Source organism: Gopherus flavomarginatus, chromosome 9 (assembly GCF_025201925.1).
Source record: "Gopherus flavomarginatus isolate rGopFla2 chromosome 9, rGopFla2.mat.asm, whole genome shotgun sequence".
Lineage (NCBI taxonomy): Eukaryota > Metazoa > Chordata > Testudines > Testudinidae > Gopherus > Gopherus flavomarginatus.
In genome coordinates this window covers 16,351,395-16,366,120 of record NC_066625.1, presented here as the reverse complement: position 1 = coordinate 16,366,120, position 14,726 = coordinate 16,351,395, and the positions used below count along the sequence as shown (strand labels likewise).

Below are 14,726 nucleotides of genomic sequence, written 5' to 3'. Positions count from 1 at the left end.
GGGGTATGCGAGTAGACGTTCTTTCATGAATGATATCAAGCAAAGCAATGTGCCTGAACTGAGTATCTTTAATTGAATGAAACCAATCATAATTTTTGAGACAACATAAATGAACATCGTTTAGATGTGTTTCTTGTAGTGGGCTCTCTGCATTTTGATAATAGAGCTCTGATGTTAAATTTCACAGTAAATTCTACCACCAGCCCCGGACAGTGTGCTCTAGTGGTATCCAACCATTTCAGCCTGAAGGCTAAACATATTACTTTGCCCAAGGTCAAAGTCAGTGCATATTGTGGGGCAGATCCTCTGCCCCATTCTGCTCCCTTTGCACCAATCAGACAATGCAAAGGGAACAGAATCCACCTGTAAGTCTCCTACTGGAGACCCCTCTAATCTGGAGGATCCTAGCACATGTAGAGTCTGCATAGCTGCCCTCCTGATTGCCCTTGGGATGTGGGGGGAGGCATCACAATTTAGAGCCTTGAGAATCACAACTGTCCTCAGGTTATAGACCCTCCTAATATACTTGATTTAACTGAGGACTCTGCTAAATTGGGACATTTTTTAGGCTGTGTCTAGACCAGCATTTAAATGTGTATTTTTCACAAGTATTAGCGAACACCTAAGACCTTGTGTTCACTAGGAAAAAGGGTGTATTTTTAACACACATTAACTAACAGGTGTGTAACAGGATGGCTTGTCCCTAAGTGGCAGAGGCCTGGAGCCAGTCTACCCTAATTACCAAGGAGGCGCACCTGAGCTGGGATTTGTTGATTCCCCTATAAAGAGCAGCAGGAAGCTGGGAGGATGGAAAAATATTCAGGGAGACCATGCTGGAATACAGAGGCAAGTATGCTGAAAGAGCAGATCCTGGAGAATGAGACTACATGCTGGAGAATGAGACTACAGACAAGTGAGATTACAGGCAGGAAAGGCCTGAGACTGACCAGTAAGAGGGTAGACAAATGGACTTGAGGAGACTTTTTGTTTTAACTGTTTTGTCAGTAAAACCAGACCCCAAGAGAGGCAGTACTGGACAGAAAGCCTGCATGTGGAGTCTATTTGAGAAGCCCTTTGAAAGGGGAGCAGAAGCAAGCTGCCTACAGATTGACCTTGGGCCGTGAAGGGGTGCTTGAGAGGTGGGCACCCAATGACAACATGTTAAAATCCTAGTGTAGATGTTTTTAACATGTTAGCTATTTGACATAATCCCTCAGCTCACCAACACGGTTAACCTCAACCAGCTACAACTGCCTTGTCTACACTAGTATTTTAACATGTGTTAATGTTAAAAATGTATATATATTTTTTTCTAGTGAAGACAAGACATAGAAGTCTAGTGTGGACAATGCATCTTAGAATTTAAAGTGTGTTAAACTGGTTGAATTGAAGCCTAGGAGGGAGCACAGGTTAAACACTGTCTTGTTTGCAGTAGAGTTTTAGAACATACAATCATAGAAATCTAAGGCTGAAAGGGACCTTGAGAGTCCATTACTTCCAGCCCCCTGTGCTGAGACAGGACCAACTAAATGTAGACCATCCCTGACAGGTATTTGTCTAGCCTGTCCTTAAAAACCTCCAGTGATGGGGATTTCACAACCTCCTTTGGAAGCCTGTTCCAGAGCTTAATTACACTTATAGTTAGAAAGTTTTTCCTATATCTAATCTAAATTTCCCTTGCTGCAGCTTAAGCTCACTACTGCTTTCCCTTCCTTCAGTGGACATGGAGAACAATTGAGTACTGTCCTCTGTATAACAGCCCATAACATATTTAAAGATTTGTCAGTTCTCCCCCTCGGTTTTCTTTTCTCAAGACTGAACTTGCCCAGTTTTTTAAAACTTTCCTCCTAGTTCAGGTTTTCTAAACATTTTATCATTTTTGTTGCTCTCCTTTGGATTATCTCTAGTTTATCGACAACTTGCCTAAAGTGTGGTGCCTGGAATATACGAGAGTTCTCCAGCTGAGGCCTCACCAGTGCAAAATAGAGGGGGACAATCACCTCCTATGTCTTGCATACAACACTCCTGTTAATAAACCCCAGAATGTTATTAGCCTTTTTTGCAACTGCATCACATTGTTAATTCCTGTTGAAATTTGTGATCCACCATGACCCTCAGATCCTTTTCAGCTGTACAACTGTCTAACCAGTTATTCCCCATTTTGTAATTGTGCATTTCATTTTTCTTTCCTAGGGTGGTACTTTGCACTTGTCTTTAATGATTTTCATCTTATCTTATTGTTTTCAGACCATTTTTCCAATTTGCCAAGATCATTTTGAATTCTGATTCTGTCCTCCAAAGTTCTTGCAACCTCTCCCAGCGTAGCATCAGTCAGAAATTTTATAAACATACTCTCCTCTACATTATCCAAATCTTTAATGGAAATATTGAATAGCACCTGGCCCAGGACCTTATTAGACATGCCCTTCCAGTTTGACAGCAAACCATTGATAACTGCTCTTTGAATATGATCTTTCAACCACTTGTGCTCTCACTTTGTAGTAATTTAATCCAAACCACATTTCCCTCATTTTCTCATGTAAATGTCATGTGTAACTGTCAGACATCTTAATAAAATCAAGATAGATCAAGTCTACTGCTTCCCCGCTTCCACATGTTAGCACATGTCCGCTAACATATCCTAACCACACACATTTAAATCGTAGTTTAGACAAAGCCTTCGGTACCCAATTTAGCCCAGTGGTAGCAAATTGCAATGACTGCTGCTTCAATGAGACAGAATTAGCATAAAATCCATGTAGTGAGGGACCCATTTATTTAGTGCCAGGTGAGAGGCTTTTAGTTCATGTCTGTCAATGAAGAAGTTGCCAAGTGAAGACAAAATGAAATGAGTATAAACTTTATTCAGCACATTTTATAAGTCTCTTCACACTATTTTTAATGTCCTCTTCATCTGGATATTAGGCTGGTGTCCAGTTTAAAAGATTATACTTGTATTACAGATGGGCTCAGGAATCAGTGTTCAGGTCCACATCCAGAGTAAAATTTGTATGGGATTAGGGATTGGGTTTTAGGTTTCACAGTGCTGAAATCTTGCAGGCTGTTTAGGAAAGGTTTCAATCCAAAATGGCAGAAATTTTGCCAGATCACCTGTTTTATGCTTCTCACCCCCTGAGGCTGAAATCTTGTGAAATGGCAATTCTTGTAAGAGTTTGGTCTCATCTGAAAAAGAAACTGGATTGGACCTGTAATTAAAACCGGAAGAACAGGTTCAGATACAGGGATTCAGATTGAATGCCCTGATCCCCAAAAATTGAAGAGATTTGAATTTGAGTTTCTACTTTTACTCATCTTCACTGTATGTATTAAGCATTAAACACTGTATGCAGTAATACAAAATATTGTCTACAGGTAAGGAAGTCAGCTGAAGTTGCTGTAGGAACCATAACTTTGAACTTCCTGATTTTTATCTGTTTAAAATGCTAGCTGTAATTTTGCATTAATATAATTTTTGCATGTGATAAATCACTGGGTGGTGAAAACAGGACAGTTCAACAAAGCATGTTTTTTTTAAATTTTATTTATGTATGTATTTTATTTAGTTTGCAATAATACTGTCCTTAGGATTTGAAGATAGTTTAATAAACTTGTGGTCAAATAGATATTAACTAAACTATAAGTAATCCTAGCATGAAAATGTGAAATATATGGGTTAGCTAGTACAAAGAAAGGAAAAAAACTGTTTTGTACATTTAGTTGATACGCTAGCTAGGTATGCAGAGTTGTCCTTCCCAACCTACTCTAAAACAAAGTCCACACACTGTGTGGAGTCAAAAACTGACCCCTTTCTGGGTGCTTAGCTTTATTAGCAAAGTAATTAACAGTAACGATGATAATATCAAATTCAGCTCCCCAGGCTTGGTTGCCCCTAGATCCCTACCCCAAAACTGCTCATCCTACACTCTCATGTTCTTTCAATTGAGCCATTCCCAAACCCTGTATAGTCACATGGGCTAACAACTCATCTGTCTCAGAGAATAAGCAGAAACCACTAGCAGATTCAACATTTGCTAATAGTGTGAGGTATTTCAGGCAAAAGATTATATGCAAAATTCCATTCTGAGGATTTAATCTTGCAAGGAGCTGAATGCCTCCATTGAAGTTCTTACAAGGTGAGGTCACTTAGCACCTAACAAGAGGTACATACCATCTTCCAGGATCAGGTTGTGAATCTTTAAATCTAGCCTATAATACAATTGGTTTAGTAACAGAAAATAGCGATATTAGTGAGCTGCATGGACCAAGTACTGAAGGTCAAACTGAGTAGGCATTGTAGAATTCTTAGTGCAAATTGTTTTTCGATGGGCATTGTTTTGTGACTTTTTAAATTTGCAGTCAGTAACGAACCAAAAAAAAAAGTATGCTCTGGCCTTGTATAACTAGCAGAGCCCTACCAATCTCTGGATATCCACAGATATCTGCAGACCATGTTTGTGGATCCGATTTGGATACAAATTTTGAATGTGTGCAGGGCCCTAATAATTAGCTAACAGGGTCTGTATGTACAAATACACTATGGCTCTGAACGTTGTACACATGTTGACTTTCCCACCACAGCTGATTTACTGTAATGTATTTGACATTCTAATACAGTAGAAATTTTTGCAAGCTATTATTTGTTTTAATTCTAGATAGATATCAGTTACTACAAACATGGTAATTGAATCATGTGCCATTTGGAGATTGCAGAGGGTGAGGGAATTTTAACGCAGCTGTTGTCTGCATGTATATGCACTATATTGAGCCAAATTCTGTTACGATTTTGAGTTTGGTCCTGCAAAGCAACATCAACTCCCATTGGGCCTGATTCTGTTTCCTCCAAAGTCAATGGCAGATTCTCATTGATTTCAAATTAATGCAATTCTTGTCAGGATCAGACCCCTCAATCTTTCTACCAAATAATTTCTCCAGTGCTTTAACCTGTACTTATATATGCAGTTCCATTGACTTGAACAGATTTGTGCACAGATAATCTAAGATTGTATTTTACTCTGGAATGCACATTTTGAAAAACAGCTTATGGGTATGTCTACATTGTAGTTAAAAACCCGTGACTGGCTCATGCCAGCTGATTCAGACTCTGCAGCTCAGTTTAAGGAGCTGTTTAATTGTGGTGTAGACGTTTAGGCTTAGGCTGGAGCCTGGGCTCTAGGACCCCACAAGGTGGGAGGGTCACAGAGATCAGGCTTCAGCCTGAGCCAGAATGTCCACATTGCAATTAAACAGCCCGTCAGCCTGGGCCCCGCATCAGCTGGCACAAGTCAGCTGTAGGTGTCTAATTGCAGTGTAAATTTATCCTAAGTGGGAAACAGACATTTTTCATTTAGCAAAAAAGAAAACACTTAACCGATCATTTGTCTTATGTACATTTTCCTATTTTAATGTGTCTCGTGTATTCGTTAGAGTGAGACACAGCCACAATCTAAGCATGGCTCTGTGGATGACCGTAGTCGAGTAGGTTAAAATGGAACCTTTCATAGTGGATGCTTTTAAAGACTTTTTTTAAAAAATGGTATTTTGATTCGTTATGTTATACTCCAGAAGAACTGATGCAGCTCCACCCATAGAAATCACCGAAGCAGAACATCACCTTGAAGAATTTTTTGTTCTTTGTAATTTATCTTTTGTTTATATCGTAAATAGTCATTTACTTTTAGAAATGTGTACATAGTTGTTTTTTATATTTCCTATTGTTAACAAGAACAAGGGATGTTAGAGTATTTTTATTTCATTTATATTTTCTGATTTGTCACCCTTGTGTAATCTAAAACAGAAGAAATGTGGTGCTTGCATAATTGGTGTTCTTAATGCAGATTCTCTGTTTTGAAAACCAGAACACAAGTGTAGGGCTCAAACCTATGAGGTGCTGAGCATCTTCAACTCCCGTTAGTACCTTTTCAGGGGCTCTCAGCACCTTCTAGGGTGAAATCCATAGAAAAGGGGATAAAGCCACTCTCCAAACACCACAAAAAGGCTAGTTTCCTTTGTACACCCCATGACCACTTAATTCCTTGGAAATTATCAGGTATATTTCAGTAGAGCATAAGGGTGTGTCACTGTTTTTATTCAACTTTTTCCTATACATGGAGGCTCCCATGTGGCTCATCAGATCATGTGACATCAAGCAGCCCCATATTGTCATGTGACAGACAGGGAATATTTTCTAACTATTTCATTTAATGTGTTTTATGTATGGCTGGGTTTTATGGGTGGAGAAGGTGGAGCTTTTTATTTGCTTTTAGAATATGCTGCTTTGCCAGTGGAATGGAATGGACCTGCTTGTTGAAAATGTAAATTTATTTTATAAAGGTCCCTACTATTATAAAATATAAAGGTTTGCAAAGGAATTTCAGTGCTGATAGATATTTGTGGTGTAATTGTTTAGCATTTGTTGATATTTAATTTCTAAAAAAAAATTAAAACTATTTAAAAATATTGTAAATTCAGTCACAGAAGTGATAAACAGTGCTCCAGAAATCAGTATTTCCTGCCACAGATTCAGATAGGAGTTAGCACAAAGGACCCAGGCTGTCAAGGGTGCTGAGTGACTGGCAAGGTGCTGAGCACCCGTTGCTCATTCAGATGAGTAGTGATTGAAGGTACTTGGCATCTTACAGAATGCATTTAACACTTCGGAGGATTGGACCTCAGGGGCTCTGGGCATAGTGTAATGTGAAAATAGGGGGACAGGATAAGTGTTAAGAAAAAAGCATTTAGAGTGGCTTGTGGAAACAACAATTGAATTTTCAACATATGCATTTTCAGAGTTACTGTGACTTGATGGAGACTGAAATAGCTACTTGTCTGGAACTATGATAATCATCTATTTTCCTTGCATAACTACTTTCTTCTGCTTTTGCATCTTGTGGTGAGCTCAGTTTTGAGGCCTTGGTTTTTGCAAAGCAGGCTTGTTCTTTACTTGCACTGATAGAAGATGGTACTTCCAATTAAAATATAATTCTCTTTAAGTAAATTTCTCTAACATTAACATTGGCTACTAAATATTATTGTAGAAAGCTGTTATAAACACTGAAAATTATAAAGTTACTGCATTTTATGCAAGTTATGCTCCGTTCATACCTGTGTGTATTAGACCAAATGCTCACTTTGATTTACTTTGGTATAAACCAAATCAGAATCTGGTGCTTTACATTTCTGTGCTTTTTATCATTGCGCTTGAAATTGTAAAATGTTGAATGGTGTTTTACACCCAACCAATACCAATTAGAGCAGTGGTCTCCAAGCAGTGGGGCGTGCCCTCCTAGAGGAACATTCGGGGGGCATGGTGAGGCCAAGACCAGCCCCCATGGCGGGTGATGAGGAAGCATCACCCAATCCCACTCTGGCCCAACCACAGCTTGGGCCCCTACCGTGGCTCCACTCTTGGCCCACACTGCGGCCCCAACCGTAGCCTCGGCTCCGGGCCCCACTCCCGGCCACAGCTGCAGTTCCCGGAGGAAGAACACAGACAGGTTCCATGATGGGTAAGGAGGAGCATGGCATACATCTCTCATCTTTTAAAGAGATGTATGCAAGCTGGTCCGTGCACCACTCCCCCCCCCCCAGCTCACTGACTCTACATGAGCACAGGGGTCTGCCTGCCTATTTTTTCTTTACAACACTGAGGTCCAAAGGTACAGTAGATAATGTGATTATAAAGCTGGTAATCTTTGGGTTGTTGTTTGATATAAATAACCTGCTAGTTTTTAACTTCTGTAGGAAGCCTGGAAACATGCCATTCAGAAAGCTAAACACATGCCTGATCCCTGGGCAGAATTTCATCTTGAGGACATTGAAACAGAATATGCCACACGTTATAGGTCTGTAAATGTTTCTACTTCTAATAGTGATGTTAAGCAGATTCCATTGGGTTACATGTGTATATTTCAAAGGATTATGTTCATTTTTTCATACAGTCTGCATAATTATTTAGGTAAATAAGTGCAATCAATCTCCATGGCAAGAATGTGTCTAAAATGAAATTAACTAGCATTTATAAAGACTGTACTCGCTCAAAGAATAGTGTAACGTTTTAGACTCTCTCCCACTTTAGCCATATCTGCAAGAAGCAGACAGGAAGTAAATAAGAAGGGAGTTGCTGATTGATTTATAAATTTTCCTTAGATTTAATCTAATAAGGAAAGAAACAAAATTATTATGGCATTTGACGCTATAAACAGTTCTGCCTGTTTGTAACACTATGTGCCTTTCCTGAAATAGCAGTTTCTTTATGTGAACGTGCAGCAGTGCTCCATGAGGCTGGCGTGTAAACCCTTCAAAGGAACAGAATAGCACAGCATAGTGTATATGCTGAAACCAGTCCTGGCCCCTGACCTGCATATATTGCTTTGGACACATGCTTTGCCTAAGCGTTTACACTGCACAGCCATGAAGCATTTTGTATATTTTGATATTTGAGGAACTGACATTTATTTACTTCTTGGGCATTTTTAATAATGAAAGTGCTGCTTTAGGGTTACTGAAATAGCCCAATAAAAAGAACAGGGCCTGGTTTGCCTTCCCCTGAAAGTGTGCTGTATAGGCTATCAGGGGAAATAACTTGTAGATAGAATGGCTGGTCAGGCATAGTTTTTGAGGGTGGAGGAGGGAATCGATCCAGGCTGGTCAGGAAAGGCAAGCTAGAAACAGTCGTGTTGCAAATACAACAGTCTTGATTCTTAATTAGTCCATTCCTGTGCTTGGGAAAGGGACGAGGAGGGGAGGGGTTAAGCCACCTTTGTACTCCCTATATTTTAGGGTTGTGCAGAGGCATGCCCAGCTCCTGGTGTAAGATTTAGTAGCCTCAGGGCTACTTTAATTTGTGCTTTGCTTCTCAAGGCCCCCTATGGGCCTTGGGAGGCAGAGAATAGCCATAATCCAGTGCACCCAAGTCATACCCCTGTTGTGCCGCCAATCCACCCGTATGCCAGGGCCTGGGAGCAGGGCTGGTGTAGAGATCTTAGGCCAGCTCTGCACCAGCCAGGAAGGACCCCTGTGAAGCAAATATTCTCAGAGGACCATTTCCACCCTCTATACCCTGCAAGAGCAGCCTGGAGGAGCAGGCCAATTTTGTAGTGTGGACAGGGTCTTAGTTTCTGCTGCAGAGTTTACATGGACTCTGGAGTAGAGGATTTTTGTTGGCCAAGCCTCAGAGTGGCCCTCTGAGGAGACCATTTGCTAGTGTTCTTTCCTAAGTCATATATTGGCAGCCATGTAGATTTGGGGAGTGGAGAGGCTCAGCGTTCTGTAGGATAGAGCAGAGAGAAGAATCTTACATCAACTCGCCAGTCAGCTAGGATCAGCTGTGATACAGAGGAAAGTCTTTTGGGTCCTTGTGCCTTGTACTAAGAGGTGTGAATTCTGACTGTGCAGGTACAACGCAGTTACTGGGGAGTGGGTCGAAGATGAAGTTCTCATCAAAATGGCTTCACAAGTAAGAGCCCATTTGTCTCTGTCTTTTCTATTAATATTAGTAGTAGTGGAGGTATTTATTAGTTCCTTCTTAATATAGACTAAGCTAGGGGAAGGTGCCTACCAGAGGTTTTTTAACAGGGGCTTCCAAGCCACAGGATCATTCCCTTTATTATTTTATTCCTCTGCTTTTCCCTTAAGGGTCTGTGCACAGTACCCTTCCTTTCACCGGAGGAGAGCAGCATGTAGGGGCAGCTCTTCCCTGTCCAGCAGCAGCAGCCATGCAATTGCCAGCCAAAGACAAGTGATGTGAGGCATACACTCCCATCCAGGAGTTCAGTGTGCTGCCTCCTCAGCACTCCCCACTCCTGCTTGCATGGGTGATTTAGGCAGAGCCCAGGACTCTAACCAATAGCCCACTGCCTGACAGTCTGGCCAGCTTTGTCTTTTTGAGGCTTCCAAATAATTTCTGCTCTTAGGGAAAAACCTGCGTGGGTTTTCTGCTGATGAGGGCAGGACCACCATCACCTACTGCTTAAAACAAGGAGTCACTTGAGAAGTTTTGGGAGCTGCTTGGTCCATGTTACTGCCGAAGTGCATGTATTTAGAGTGGTGTCAATCTGCAGGTCACATTGGACATCCAGAGCTAAATTTGGGCTTGAGAATTTTGAAGTCAGCTGTTTTAGGCAGTCACAAAAAAGCTAACTCAAGTCTGGAAGGATATTTTGAATCAGACCTTAAAGAGCAAAAACCTGTCTGTCCTCAGAGATATTAAAGATCCATAGCACTTTTCCTTGGAAGAGGGAGGTTTACCCCAGGTGCCTTTCCCCAAATTCCCCATCCCCTCTACTTTGGGCCACCTTCTATTTCAGAGAAGGATGCATTGCAAGCTGTGTTGTATGTCGGTAATGTGTGAGGTGCTTGGATATCTTGCAGGAGGAAAGGGGCTGTGGAAATGTCAAATACTGTTAAAGAGTAACTTTATGGCAGTGACTGTCTTTGGATTTTTTTCAGCCCTTTGGCCGTGGAGCAATGCGGGAGTGCTTCAGAACGTAAGCATCCACTGGCTTTTTCTTTTTGGCCTCCTCGTAGTCTTTCCTGTATTGTGAGTGCAGCAGTTTTAATGTAATTGTTCTCTCTGACATGGGGCAAGGGAACACAGGGGAAAAAGTAAAATTCCCTGCTGGGAGAGAGTATGGCTGGGTGGAGAACCAGGTTACAGTTCCGGTGGGTGGCCCAAATTGTGCCTGGCCATTGCATCGGTGTGCAAGGACAGGAGGACTCAAGCCTCCTAGCTTTGCTCTCTGACAGAGGCCAGGCACAGTTGCAGTTGTCTCCTTCTCCCTGTTTTTTGCCGGGGTACTAGCCACAGCATAGGGAACACCAGAGAAGGGACAGCGTGCTGCATTGTCCTAAGGGATAGTAGAGTGAGCGTTCTCGGGGAATGCAGTGAGCATGCTTGGTGTATGCTCGGAGATGAGGCATGATCTCTCCTAGAGCAGTCTTGGAACAGTAGCTTTGAATAGTCCCCTTCCTTTGAGGGCCTGTGTCACAGCCACTGTCTGTCTGCCCCAGCAGGAGTGTGGTGGGCGCCCTTCCTGGGCAGCAGTAGCTCTCTGGTATTTTCGCTCTGCTCTACTTGGCAAGAAGAAGATTTTTTCATAGGCTCCCCTCCACTCCCAACGTGTTGGGAAGGAGAGGAGTTTAACTGGCACTGCTTGGCTCTCAAAAGTGTCATTCTGCAGATCACCCAAAAGGTTTTGTGTACCACTGCTGACCACTGGTCATAGTTTGAGAACCACCAGAAGCTAGCTGGACATGACTTCAGACACTACTTTACCTTCCCCACCTCATCCTCCAGACTGCTGCTGCTCACCCCCAATTTTGCCAGGAGCTTCTGCTTCTGGTCTATCTTCAGATCTTTTGTCATCACCTCTGTTAAATTAAATCACCCAGCAGAAAAACCATGTGCATCTTCTTTCTTTCTCCCTTAAGCCCTATATGAATAACATAGCACACCCTACTGTTGGCCTGCTGGGGAAAGATGAAAGGAGAGAGTGAATGGAATAGAGGTCCCCAAACTCAAAAGTATTGCCTGTAAGGTCTATAAACCTATTGTTTTCTAGTTGACCCTTTTTTTGGCATCCCCTGTAGCCTCCCATGCACTTGCATTAGCTGGCATCCAGCAGCCCCTCTCCAGTCAAAGTCTTTCTTTCTTCACTCTTAAGTGTTTACATCTTAAGGACTTGTATGTTGACAGAGCTTCAGAGGTGCAGCAAAAGGACTCCAATCTGCAACACCTGTTCCTCGCCATAGAGTGACTGTGTGTAACACAAGAATAGCTATAAGCAGAAGTCTGCCCTTATCAGAGGAGAAAAGCGCTGTTTCCTCTCTGTTAAAGTTTTAAAATCACCTTTAATTTTCTGCAAGACAAAGTGATTGGTTTAGAACAAGTGCTTGAGACAAACACCATTGACTCACGCATTGGTTTGAGATCAGAAGGGAAGTGAGAGGGTAGGGAGCAGTACTACATTACAGCAGCCGAGCCATGTGTTTGTTCTGCTGTGCGCAGGCTGTTTTTTAGCATGTTGCAAAGCGTTCATGCAAGATGCGGCTTTCTCCCTCCTCCCTGATATGTGCTCAGTCGTCTTTTTCAGCTTGAATCTCTGTTCAGTCTCGTCAGTCAGATCCCGATGTAGGTTGCTGTTGAGGGAAGAACTTGGCACGTTGAATTTTGGTGTTTTGGGAGGCGAGGGAATGGGGAATATTGAATCAAACTTCTCAGTTTCCCTTCATCTGCAATTGGTTTGCCTTTCAGGAAAAAGCTGTCCAATTTTTTACACACTCAGAACTGGAAAGGTGCATTTAACTATGTTGCCAAGCGATACATCGAGACTGTAGACAGGGATGTATACTTTGAGGATGTCCGACTTCAGATGGAAGCAAAACTTTGGGGAGAGGAGTATAACCGGCACAAGCCACCAAAACAGGTACCACAAAGCACCAAGCCAACCAATGAGCAAGAAATTCAGTTTTTCTGTTTTAAGGGGTGAGTTTTCAAACCAGTTCACTGGGATTTATCTGTGCAAATCCCATTAAGGTTAATGCCAATTAATTGCTCAGCTAAATCCGTGTGGGTCACGTTGAACATTTTTCATTAATTGTTTTTACGGTAGTTGAATTTTAACAAAAAGTGCAGAAAGTGCTATGCATGTGCTATATCGTTGGTTGCGTTCGTGCTTTCTAAGGGCATTGTATGCAAATACCTAACCTACCAACAGAGAACTTCCAGAAGCAAAGTTAAGGCATTTTAGTCAAGATTTCTAGACACCTGCTCCAGGGATATCCCTGCTGTAGCAAGAACCAGGAATGCTACAAAATGTACTGCTAGCTGCAATAGAAATCATAGAATACCAGGGTTGGAAGGGACCTCAGGAGGTCATCTAGTCCAACCCCCTGCTCAAAGCAGGACCAATCTCCAGACAGATTTTTGCTCCAGATCCCTAAATGGCCCCCTCAAGGATTGAACTCACAACCCTGGGTTTATCAGGCCAATGCTCAAACTGCTGAGCTATCCATCCATAAAAGCTTATGGTGGCAATAGAAAAACAAGGTATATTTGATGCACTAGAAAGATCTTCATCCCTACAAGGGATGTGTTTAAATTGTGACATTTATATGTATGGACTCAGTTCTACAGTCCTTACTCTTTTTTTTTACTTGAAACAGCATCCAAAGCTGTGGACCAGATTCTGATTTCACACCAGTTTTAGACCACTGACTGAAATTGAATCCTGCCTCTGTGTTTGCCCAGCAAATACTTAATAGATGGTATTTCAGAGGAGGCAAGAACTTCCCAAACATAGATGTCTGAGGAATGGAAAAAGGATCTACCAGCAATAAAAAGAATAAAAGTCATATTCTGGCTTTGTAATCACATGTATGGCTCTGAATTTACTTTTTGAGGAGCAGACCAGGCATATCTGAGGGTGCAATAGCCCTTTATTGCTAAAGAGATCTTTCCCCCATACTTCCAAGTGATCTTCATTTTGAGCAGCAAATGTACAGGCCATCAGGAGGTTCTTTAACCTCTGCAAATTAATCAGCTAGATCCAGTCACTTAAAGAGACCTGTAATCGTTTCTCCTTTGGAGGTAGGGGTTTCTGAAATCACCCTGAATTTGTGAATGGTAAAAGACAAAGAGCAGGTCTTCACTCCATTGCTGTCATGCATGCAGTAGTTACTGCAAATTGTGTGCCACGTCCATCTGTGGGTGAGTGCGAGTATACAGATTGTTCATAACACACTTCAGAAGTCCCCAGTAAAAATCAGTGTCTGCTAAAAGCTTTTCCGAAGGATTTGTCTTTTGTTCTTTCAAGCAAAAATAGAAGTGAATTGTTTTTCAGGGACTGCCGTTGCTTTATGTAATTCTGCCAGCAACCCCAAAAGCGCATGACTCTTCACTCTCATTGTTAAATAAACAAGTCTTTGCAATTGTTCATTGCCAAAGTTTGCTTAGCTGCACAATTCACATGCTTTCCTTGAACGGAGTGCTCCTTTGTCAAAGTTTCTTACTTCCTTTCCCAGGTTGACATAGTGCAGACCAGCATTATTGAAATGAAAAACAGACCTGGAAAGCCCCTCTTTCATTTGGAACATTACATAGAGGGAAAATACATCAAATACAACTCAAACTCTGGATTCGTACGAGATGACAACATTCGCCTTACCCCACAAGTGAGACATTAGCGCTGCTCGGAGTGCTCCCTGCTTGCTGCAGGGATTTGCTTGGCTTTACTGAGAGATCCACTTGTTTTTGCCAAGAAAAGACATTGCAGATTTTCAAGAATGGTGCAGAATTAATGTATCCAGTTACAGCACAGGCTTTGTCATTTAGGGCCTGATCCTGCAAGATTCTGAGTGCTTCCTGAGGATTGCCTAGAATATTTGGGTTACACAGGCTTCAGTGGGAGTTGAGGGTGCTCAGCACCTCGGTGAAAGCATTCAGCGCCTTGTCATATTGAGCCTTATTTTAGTTAGTATCCAACCTTAGCAGGGGCAGATTTTGCAAACTCAGATTTTAAAAGAAATAAAAGAGTTCAAGCTTTAGATTCTGAATGGTTTTCTACTAAATCAGTATAATAGATAAGAACGAGGGGGCAGATACTTGGCTGGTGTAAATCAGCATAGCTCTGTTGTCTTTAGCCTACTTACACCTGCTGAGGATCTGGTCCATTAATTCCAGCCTCTGAATAAGTGAACCAGGAGTTGTTTCTGTAGCAATAAAGCAGCTT

General features: G+C 41.9%; 1 protein-coding gene across 6 annotated transcripts in view; it reads left to right on the top strand.

Annotated features, from left to right (window-relative positions):
* Positions 1-14,726, top strand: part of EEF2K (eukaryotic elongation factor 2 kinase) — a 50,700-nt gene that overhangs the window by 17,934 nt on the left and 18,040 nt on the right. For all 6 annotated transcript variants that reach the window (XM_050966728.1, XM_050966726.1, XM_050966724.1 and 3 more), the window contains 5 exons: positions 7,741-7,841; positions 9,394-9,454; positions 10,447-10,484; positions 12,251-12,422; positions 14,020-14,169. In XM_050966728.1, coding sequence (XP_050822685.1) covers positions 7,741-7,841; positions 9,394-9,454; positions 10,447-10,484; positions 12,251-12,422; positions 14,020-14,169 — 522 coding nt within the window. The remainder of the gene's footprint in view (positions 1-7,740; positions 7,842-9,393; positions 9,455-10,446; positions 10,485-12,250; positions 12,423-14,019; positions 14,170-14,726) is intronic.